Below are 10,857 nucleotides of genomic sequence, written 5' to 3' on the forward strand. Positions count from 1 at the left end.
GGGGGGTGGGAAGCAGGGGGCAGGAGGCTGGGCAGGGGGAGCCCGGGGAGGGAGCAGGTGGTACTCACAGCTGGTCGAGGGGCTGTCGGTGCCGTCCAGTTCCGCCCTGGGGAAGCTGTGCCCGGAACGGGCCGTGAGCAGCGCCGACTCGATGGCCCTCTCGTGGGCAGTGAGCACGATGGTGGGGGCCCGGCCCCCGGCCCCGGGGCCCGACAGGGACTGCTGCATGAAGGCCAGCTTGTCCTTGGTCCTCCGTTTCATGTCATCCCATCTGTGCTTAATGTCCTTGACGGAGCGGGGCACCTGGCTGACGGAGGTGATTTTCCGAGCTATGCCTTCCCAAATCTTGTCCCTGTCGGCATGGGACAGCCGCATGGTCTCCCTCCCAAAGAGAACCGCTTCGTGGTGGGTCACCTCCGTGACCAGAATGTCCAGCTCCTCCTTGGAGAACTTGGGCTTCCTCTTACGCTCGGTCAGGGGCGCCACATTCCTTGGGTTGAATATCCCACAAAGCACAATTGGGTAAATGACCGTCAGGGCGGGCGGTCCTCCTTCCTAATTGCCGGCCCCCAGCTAGGGAGCCGGGAGGCACCCGGGCACCCTGCCTGTCACCACCACCACACCCTCCTCCTAGCCGGAGGCCCCTTCCACTACTCGGAGGACAGGCGGGTGGGAGAGATGCGGCGTAGTGGGTGGGAGCACGGCGCGCATCAGACGCCTCGGTGGCAGGCCCTGCCGGGCCCCTGGCCAGCCCTGAGAGCCGGGGCGGTTCGCTCAGCCCCTCCCGGCCTCTCTCCCCAGCCGGGTCAGGAGGGACAACCACACCATCCGCAGGGCCGTCACCAGAGAGGGGAGAGCGGAGTGATGTAAAAGAGTGTTAAAGCCCCGAACAAGAACTGAGGGTCCTTACTGGGGTCAGGACCAGGCCACGGCCGCCACAGATGGCTCACAGGAAGAATGTTTAAACAGAGAGATGTTTAAATCTCCTTGCTGGTAATGCCAGCCATCAGGGTGTGGTCCCAGAAAGCGCTTTCTGTCCTGTGGCTCTTTGTCTCCTTCTCTGGCCTCCGAGTCCTCCCCAGGTTCCCCCCCCTCCCCCCCGCTTCCGCCAGATGTGTGTGTAGGCTCCCCTCCAGCTGGGGTGCAGGCTGGCAGCAGCTCAGTTTGGGGGTGGGCCGCGGTAGCCTGGTGGCAGCTCATGGGCAGAACGTAAGCGGTCCATGAGCAGCCACTGGGAGACAAGTTCCACTCGGATGGAAACCAGGAGTGACCTTGGCTTCCATTTGCACAGAGTAGCCAGGGGCTGCTTGAGGAAGACCTTGAGCAAGAGCAACCAAAGCGAGGAACCCGGCTAGTGGAGGGAAACCTGGAGCCCCGTTCACTCCTCCGGCTGCCCCCCAAACCACAGCACGAGGCTAGGGGCCCAAAGATCCTTCAGCCTCTACCTTCCCACGTCACCTACCCAGACCGCCACAGCCCAGGAGAAAGGACGGTCGGGGCTTGGTTACCTGGCCAAGACAGTGACTGTGGCTGGGGCCATGCACTCAGACCTGGACCTAGGGGCTGAGCCTCTGGTGCACACCCCCTTCCCCCTCTATAAAAGGAGGCTCGTAATTCTAGTGTTGCCTTCAGGGCAGCCGGGAGGAAGTGACGGGGTTTTTCAGGCTCACCACTATGGCCGTTTGGGGCTAGAAAATTCATTGTGTGTGGGGTGGGCCATCCCAGGTAATATAAGCACCCTTGGCGTTCTGCCCGATAGACACCGGGAGCAGTCACCCGCAGAGCTGCGACAACCCCAAAATGTCTCAGAACGAAACAGCCCCCGGGTTCAGACCACCGATTTCGCGAATGTGGAGCACGTGGCATAGGGATGCCGTCAAGTCAACACTCACTGCGTGGACGCCCGTTCTCTTCCCCGCCCACCACTTACGTTTTGGAAAAACCCTAACCAACTCCATTCAATCATCCATGAGCCCCTAGGCTGTAAGAGTACAAGTGAAGGCATCTGCCAACTGGAATGAGCTATAGGGTAACTTGGGGAAGGCAGGTTCCCAGGATGAACTGCCTTCCCCTCCAACTACCACCAAAGGGACATCCCCACGGCAACGGACCACATACCCAACCTCAGCCTACGCCTTGAGTCTTAAATGAGAGGGGGCCCACCGCCTGTGACTACCTGGCACCATCTTGCATTATTAGGACAGGGCTGGAGGCTGGGACAGACTGGGAACAGGACAGACCTCCCCCACCGGGAAGGCAGCCGTAGCAGAACCCACCCCCCACAGAGCCCAGGAGGCCATGCTTTGCTGGGGCCCTGTGCACAAGCGGAAAGAACGCTGGCCCGGAAGTCCAGACATGAATTCAAGTCCTGGCGCCGCCAGTGACCGCATGATCCTGAGCGAGACCTTGCCCTGGCCCGGGCCTCAGTTTTGCCACTGTGGCATGATGATCAGCACAGAGCAGTGACTCTCCACACCAGCGGCGCATCAGACTCACTATGGAGAGTTTTACAAAAGACCGTGGGCTCACGCCCAGGCCAATTAAGCCAGAATCTCAGGGGCATCGGGTGATTGCTCAGTTAGTTCAGATGATGTCTTTCCCTGGGGCTGCGGGGAAGCCTTGTCCCCAGGCTGAAAGATCAGAGATGGGTGGAAGCAGGTAACGGGACCAGCTCTGCCGGCAAAGTGTCTAGAGCCTCGAAGGCAACAGCACAGAAAGGCCTGATGCAGGGCCACACTCAGACGCGCTCTCCTTCGCTTCTCTAGAGCCAGACGGAGCAATAGGGAGTAGGAGCCCAGGCCAGGGGTCTGGTCCCCACTTCCATGTCTATGGTCACAGTGCCCTCCAACGAAAACCTGGCCCTGTCGCAGGCCTCGCTCTGAGGCCCCCCTCCTCTCACCTGGGCCCTTGCCCCATGTTGTCTGTGCCTTCGTTCAACAACCAGGAAAAACCAGACTCCGGAGTGGAAGGTGTGAGCCCTGGGAGGGCTGGGAGGGCCAGTCCATCGAGGGCACCGCATGGCCGGGGCAGCTCTGGAAATGGTGGCGAAGCACGAGTGCCGAGTTGACCGGCGCCCCATGGTTGGGGAGGAGGAGTTAGCAGGGTGTCCATGGCCTTCCTGGGGCCACTTTTAGGGCAGTGGCTGACCCGATCACGTGAAAGGGGATGCAAGGAGGGAGTGGCATGTCCCTATATATGACGCAGGGGCCCACCTGTCCCCGGGCACCTCTGCTTCGGCGCCTATGAAGCGGCCACGAGAACAGCTCCCCCAACAATGAGAGGACAGATCCTAGGGTGCCCCGAGGAGGGTGAACCACAGTCCCTCTCGCACTCCCCCTGCAACCGCCATCGGTGGCTCTCAGGCGGGAAGGCTCCAGGGAAGGGGACAGCAGACCTCATCACAGACTCCCACTGCGAACCAAATTCCCCTTGTTTGCTTGGAAGGCGTCAGAGTTGAAATGCAGCCAACTCCCTTGTAGGAGGTCCCTGACTGTCCTCCCTCCGAGCACAACCTCTCCTGCGCACCCCCCCCAGCCGCCACGGGTCACACAACTGCACAAACGCCACCCGAGGGCCCGATCCACGGTGTCCCCGGGTCTGGCCGTCCGGGCCTCCCTTCCCTCCCAACCCAGATCCCGTCACCATCCCTGGGCGAGGCACCAACGCCGGTCTGACCCCTCACACGGCCCGCAGACCCCTCTGGGCAGGGTCCCAGCACGCTGCACGGGCCAGCGGCACGGAGCTGAGAGGAGAGCCGTGAGCTGGGTCCTCGGTTCCAGAGGCTCGGTTCAGCCCCCATGGGCGACCCTGGGCCAGCCTCCTGCTCCCTCTGGCCGGCCACGAAGTTTCTCTCTGGCGCAAACTTCTGTCCCAAACACCGGACTGTTGTAAAACCACTCTTGACAGTCCTCACGGCTGGACAGCAAGTGCCGTCTGGAACTGAGCTAGAGCCTGGGCTGGAAGCCCCTTTCCCTTGGGGGCCACATGAGCCCCGTACCCCTAAAGCAGGAGTCTGCCCTCTGAGAGGGATCCTGTGGGGAGGGGGCCCTCCTTGGTGGGAATGCTGCCCGGAGCTGGGGACCCTGGGTACTCCAGACACAGGGACGAATGTGCAGCCTCTACGGGTCCTTGCAACCCACGGGCCTCTTCCGGAGCAAAAGGTCCCCCGGAACCAGACGCATCACAGACTCTGCAAATGGCAGTCTGAGGGCCTTCAGGGGCCTCCACCACTGCAGACCCCCCGACTCCCTTGGTTTCCTTTCCAGAGTATGGGCCGGGCTCCTGGGAAATCAGCAGCAGAGAGCAGGACTCACCTCATCCAGTTGGCTTTAGTCTCGTCTGACCCATCTATGGACTTGTAGCGGTTATTCTTGTCCACAATCTGGAAGACAGAGAGAGAGTCTAGGAGGGGCCACCCCACGGAGGCTCTCACGTCCCTGGGCTCCGCCCCAAGCCAGGGCCAGGGGCCTGGCCCATCTGCCACCCCCGGCCCCTCCTCTTGCCCTCTGCGACAACGCCCCCGCTGCCGTAGGGCTGAATCCCCAGCTCGGGTCAGGAATCCCATCTCCCTCTCCTGTCCCGAGAGCAGACCCGGCTACAGGGTCAGGGAGTGGCGCTTCCAGTAACCACGCACCGCAACAAGGAACAAGGATCCAGCCTCTTCTCTCTTCTAGCTTCTGTGAGAGACAGAGGCCAGCACTGGATGACAGAGCACGTGTGATGTGAGAGGGCTCCTCCTCTCCCCAGCCTCTAAGTCTTCGAGAGCCTCAGGGTCGGGCTGGGCTCTGCTTGTCTATAAAATATCCTATTTGCTCATCACTCTTGAGCTGGAGTTCAGCTGGGTATGGAATTCTAAGCAGGTTGTTTTATTTTCTTTCAGTGCTTGGAAGACTGTCCAAAAGGCTGCCATAGGCTGCTCAGCAACCTACTGCCATTCTTTGATGGATAGGCTCTCTATGGTAAAATTTAAGACGTGCATCTTAAAATTTTTTATTTTCTGCACTTTCCCTGTGTGGTTTTGAAGTGGAGATTTATTTTCTTAAACTTCTCATTACTTGATGAGCATATTACTTGACAAAAACACATCTCTTCTTCAATTCTGGAAGATTTAGAAAAACTCCTATGTTCATGAATGCAGCTTCCCAATCATTGTCTCCAGTTTCTAGGTGTAGAATTTCTAGGGCACATATTTAGGAGTAGCCCCCATGTCTTTTAACTACCTTTCTCTTTTTTTCTCTCTCTCTTTTTTGGCAGTGCTCTGAGACTATTCCTCAGGACTCTCTTCCAATTCACTAATTCTCTCTTTGACTGTATCTAGTCGAGAATTTATCCACATATTAAGCTTCTTCCTTTCTTTTTTGCCTTCCTTTCTAAATGAGTACTTTTAATGCAATGAATATTTTTCCTTCCCAGCATCTTCATAGCCATCTTTCGTTCATTCCACCTCTTTCTTTCATAATGTCACATTCCTTTCTTTCCTTTCCTGACAGCTTTATTGAAGTATGATGGAAATACAATGTACCATTTGATACATTTTGACAAATGTGTACACCCACGGCCACAATCAGGAAAACAAACATATCCATCACCCCTAAGTTTCTTTGTGCCCCAAAACCTCCCCCGCCTGCCTCCTTCCATACCTCCCAGCCTCTTTGCCAGTCCATAGGCAACCAACAAGCTACTTCTTGTTACTATAAATTACTTTGTGTTCTCTAAGATTTTGTAGAAATGAAATCAAATAGAAGCCATGGCTAGCTTCTTTCACTCAGCACACTTCTGAGATTAGTCCATACTGATGTGTGTGTCAAAGTTCACCCCTTCGTACTGGTAAGTAGTATTTCATTGTCTGGATGTGCCACAACTTGCCTTTTTATCTACTTATTGATGGACATTTGGGCTGTGTCTAGTTGTCAGCTATTACAAATAAATCTGCTATGAGAATCCAGTTACAAATCTCTCTGTAGACACGCACATTTCTTGTGGGCAAATACCTGCAGTGGAACGGCTGGGTCACGTGGAGAGTATATGTTTCACTTTTAAGAAACTGCTAAGCTGTTTTCCCAAGTGGCTGCAACATTTTATAATCCCATACAGCAGCCTAGGGACCCAGCAGCTGGTCCGCATCCTTGCCAATACTTGGCATGAACAGTCTTTTGTATTTCAGCCATTCTGATAGGTACGAAGTAGTAGCTCCTTGTGGTTTTAATTTCATGTCTCTAATGAGTAATGACGTTGAGCATCTCTCCGTGCGCTCACCGGCTGGCTACATATCTTCTCTGGTGAAGAGTCTATTCAAACCTTTGCTCATTTTTGAAATTGGTTGTTTTTTTCCCCTTGTTATTGAGTTTTGAGGCTTTTTTGAAAATATATGTTCATCTGGATCTGGATCAAGTTCATCATCAGACATACGATGTAAAACGTTTTCTCCTCATCAGAAGCTTGTTTATTCATTCTCTTAACGACATCTTTCGAAGGGCAGAGGTTTTAAATTCAAGCACACGAACAAAAATCCACTGTTTTGGTCTTTTTTAGTGGGTGTTAGCCTGTATTTCTTCAAGGATCCTAAGGCTAGACTCTTCATTATCCCTCGTTATCTGTCACCTCCTTCATCCACAGTCACAGCACCCTTGGGTTGTAACCGGGCACTTGGCTACGTGCAATGAGGGAACGCGTTTCTTGGCTTCTCCGTTAATTAAGTTCTGGCCAATAGGATGCAGTCAGAAGTGTCACGTGTCAGCTTCTTGAAAACGTCTTCAAAAGACAGCTGATATGTGCCTTTGCACCATCCCACTGCCTGGAATGCAGACGTAATGGCTGGGGTTCTCGCCACCAACTCACCAGACCATGAGGATAATCCTAGCACTGAGATAGTGATGAGCTGGGATCAAGCTCTGTTCCCTGGGGACTTAGTGAGGCAGAGTCACCTCACCAGGCCTTGAAATGTACTCAGTGTATTCACAGGAGAAAAATGTAACTCCTGTTTTGCTTGAGCCACCGTTATTTTGAATCTCAGTTACTCAGAGTCAAACCTATTCTTGATACAGATCCTAAACGGTTATTTAACATCCATTTTCAGAATACTCTATAATTTTTATTTCAGCATGAAGTCACTTGTCATTGATATTCAGAGGCTGTCTTTTTCTTTTAAACTTTTTAAAAAATATTTATTTTTGAGAGAGACATAGAGTGTAAGCAGGGGAGGGGCAGAGAGAGGAGGGGGAGACACAGANAACGACATCTTTCGAAGGGCAGAGGTTTTAAATTCAAGCACACGAACAAAAATCCACTGTTTTGGTCTTTTTTAGTGGGTGTTAGCCTGTATTTCTTCAAGGATCCTAAGGCTAGACTCTTCATTATCCCTCGTTATCTGTCACCTCCTTCATCCACAGTCACAGCACCCTTGGGTTGTAACCGGGCACTTGGCTACGTGCAATGAGGGAACGCGTTTCTTGGCTTCTCCGTTAATTAAGTTCTGGCCAATAGGATGCAGTCAGAAGTGTCACGTGTCAGCTTCTTGAAAACGTCTTCAAAAGACAGCTGATATGTGCCTTTGCACCATCCCACTGCCTGGAATGCAGACGTAATGGCTGGGGTTCTCGCCACCAACTCACCAGACCATGAGGATAATCCTAGCACTGAGATAGTGATGAGCTGGGATCAAGCTCTGTTCCCTGGGGACTTAGTGAGGCAGAGTCACCTCACCAGGCCTTGAAATGTACTCAGTGTATTCACAGGAGAAAAATGTAACTCCTGTTTTGCTTGAGCCACCGTTATTTTGAATCTCAGTTACTCAGAGTCAAACCTATTCTTGATACAGATCCTAAACGGTTATTTAACATCCATTTTCAGAATACTCTATAATTTTTATTTCAGCATGAAGTCACTTGTCATTGATATTCAGAGGCTGTCTTTTTCTTTTAAACTTTTTAAAAAATATTTATTTTTGAGAGAGACATAGAGTGTAAGCAGGGGAGGGGCAGAGAGAGGAGGGGGAGACACAGAATCCAAAGCAGGCTCCAGGCTCTGAGCTAGCTGTCAGCAGCACAGAGCCCGACGTGGGGCTCGAACCCACAAACTGCAAGATCATGACCTGAGCCGAAGTCAGACACCCAGCTGACTAGAGCCACCTGGGAGCCCCTAAAATTTTTTTTTTTAACATATTAGAAATGTTTGCTGATCTTGCAGAGCCCTCGTAGAAGAAGTTACTTGCCATCCAAGGTTTTACGGCGTTGGAAACCGCTATTCGCACAGGTTTCAAAAAGGAAGCGATTCCGACCAAAAACCAGTGAACAGTACACTGTATGGTATGTGACTTATACCTTGAAAAGGATGTTTAAAAAAAAACAACAAAAAGAAAAAGAAAGTCACCCTTCATCTCTTGCTTTCTCAATGCTCCTCCCTCCGAGCCCTCAGCAAATCCTGCCATCAGATGTCCAGACTGCCCCTGTGGCATCATGGTGTCCCGGGGCCACACTGGTCTGAGCCATCAGCTTTCTTCCCAACAAGTACGGGAGATCCTAAGTGACCTCCCTGACAACGTTCCTGACTCGACTCTGCACTAGTTCTCCTCCGAGAAGCCACTGTAATCTTTACTCGTGTAAATCCCATCACGTCATGCACCGGGTATCACGTGTGGCGCTTATAATAAAATCCGCACCCATGATCACAGTCTTCAAGGCCCATATAACCCGGTCCCTGCCTACCTCCCTCCTCCCTTCATGAGTCGCAGCCACAATGGCCTCACAGTGAGCCTCTACACTGGTAGGGTTCATCGCCTACAAACTCTTTTCCATACTATTAAAAAGTTGACACTCATGAAATTAAAAAAAAAAAAAAGACTTGTTTTCACTATATTTATTTTTAGAGACAGAGAGAGGGCATGAATGGGAAAGGGTGGCAGAGGGAGAGAGAGTCTCAGTCCCGCAATGCTGGGATCATGACCCGAGCCTAAATCAAGAGTTGGACCAAGCTTAACCGACTGAGCCACCTGGGGGCCCCAACACTCATGAAATTTTTCAAGCATTCAGAAATTATCACGAGTCACGCAGCTAAACACCGTGTAGCCGCAACAGAGCCCACAAAAATGACCTCCAGTGGTCTCTGTCCCCCACTTCGCTCACGTCGAGGAAACACCCGATGTTGCTGAAGACCATCCCTGCCTCCGACTCATTCGCTCTCCAAGGTTAGCCTCCGTCCCGAAGCTGGCAGGGAGCCTTGCCATTTTCACTCCACAAGGAGTCTTCTAGACACAGTGTACAGAACTGTTTGCAGGTTTGTGAAGTTTACAGATATGCCACCCGCGTCAACACACTCTTTTGTACATTTTTCCCACTGATTTTTGCATGACTGGTCCCTTCTGATCTCCTGGGTCTCAGTTTCTGTCCCCTCCTCAGAAGAGAAGCTTTGCCTGACCTGAGCCAAAAGTGGCTTCTCCCTGTCACCTCCCGGCTTTCACGTGCCTGTCCCTCCAGCACTATCTATATGACCTCACCGGGCACTTCTTTTTAAAGACCTGATCACAGGGTGTGATTTTGCTATTGATGGCGTCATTTGTCAGCGTGGCAATTGACTCTGTCCCTCACCAGACCCTAAGCTAATGAAGGCAAAGCACATGGCTGTCTCGTTCATGACGGTGGCCCGGCCCCATGTGCTAACAGAACACAGGGCACACAGCAGAATGTTAGTTGAATGAATGAATGATTGGATGAAGAGCGTTTTTTTTAAAAAAAAAAATTTAACATTTTTATTTATTTTTGAGAGACAGAGAACAAGCAGTCAAGGGGCAGAAAGCGAGAGGGAGACACAGAATTGGAAGCAGGGTCCAGGCTCTGAGCTGTCAGCACAGAGCCCGGCGCAGGGCTCAAACCCACGAACCGTGAGATCATGACCTGAGCCGAAGTTGGACGCTCAACCAACTGAGCCACCCAGGTGCCCCTGAAGAGCCTTTTTTCATGTTTATTTATTTCTGAGACAGACAGAGCGCGAGCAGGGGAGGGTCAGAGAGAGAGGGAGACACAGACTCTGAAGCAGGCTCCACGCTCCGAGCTGTCAGCACAGAGCCCGAAGTGGGGCTTGAACTCAAGAACTGCAAGCCATGACGTGAGCCGACTTAACTGACTGAGCCCCCCAGGCGCCCCTGGATGAAAAGCTTTTTAAGTAAAAAGTGAATTAAAGAATAAAAAGTACACAATGTTAGTATTTTAGTGAAAAGGACATGAGTGGTATGTTGGAGCTGGCTTGTACTAACGCGAGCTGACAGTTAAATTTCCCAGAATTTCATGAGCCAGCTGTTAAACAGAGCCATTATTAGGAATTAAATGATAGAAATTTACAATTTGATAAATAATACTGTGAAGCTCATAACAACTCAAAGCTTACCACTTCCTAATTATTTTTTACATCTTACTATAATCTGCGTTCTTAAGGAAGATGGACATGTGCTGTCTCTGTACAGTAGGAACGTTATAGAATAGTTGCTCCTGCCTCCTTCCACCTCCTGGTCCAGCGACATCACGCTGCTATCTCTAAAGCAGCCACGGCGGGAGCATTTACGCCATGGAGATCGGCACACGCGACGCCCCCTGCCCCCCTGGGATCGCCACCGCCCCCACGGCGCCCAGCGCCCGCTACGCGCGTGTGTCCGTGTGCGCACAGAAAGTCTGGAAAACACATTTCAAGCTCTCAAGTCTGGTTACCTCTAGAGGAAACGAAAGAGGAAAGCAGAAGGAGGCGTTTGCTTTATTTGTCTATTTATGAGACTAGACCGCCTTTGTGGTTTAAAATTCTCAGATGGACGAAAAGAGAAAACATGCAGATGAGGCTCCCCCCTCCCTACCCGCCTCCACCCACCCCCCAAGC

The 10,857-nt window shown here is 52.3% G+C and overlaps 1 protein-coding gene across 2 annotated transcripts in view; it reads right to left on the reverse strand.

Annotated features, from left to right (window-relative positions):
- PRDM11 (PR/SET domain 11) overlaps positions 1 to 10,857 on the reverse strand; it is a 48,179-nt gene that overhangs the window by 18,847 nt on the left and 18,475 nt on the right. Inside the window, exons 5-6 of one of the 2 annotated variants that reach the window (XM_077767446.1) lie at positions 4,314 to 4,381; positions 69 to 490 (exon numbers count right to left, since the gene is read on the reverse strand). In XM_077767446.1, the coding sequence (XP_077623572.1) occupies positions 69 to 490; positions 4,314 to 4,381 (490 nt within the window). The remainder of the gene's footprint in view (positions 1 to 68; positions 491 to 4,313; positions 4,382 to 10,857) is intronic. The other variant, XM_077767447.1, reaches the window with a different exon arrangement.

This window comes from Crocuta crocuta, unplaced genomic scaffold, assembly GCF_008692635.1.
Source record: "Crocuta crocuta isolate KB4526 unplaced genomic scaffold, BGI_CrCroc_1.0 scaffold330, whole genome shotgun sequence".
Taxonomy (NCBI): Eukaryota; Metazoa; Chordata; class Mammalia; order Carnivora; family Hyaenidae; genus Crocuta; species Crocuta crocuta.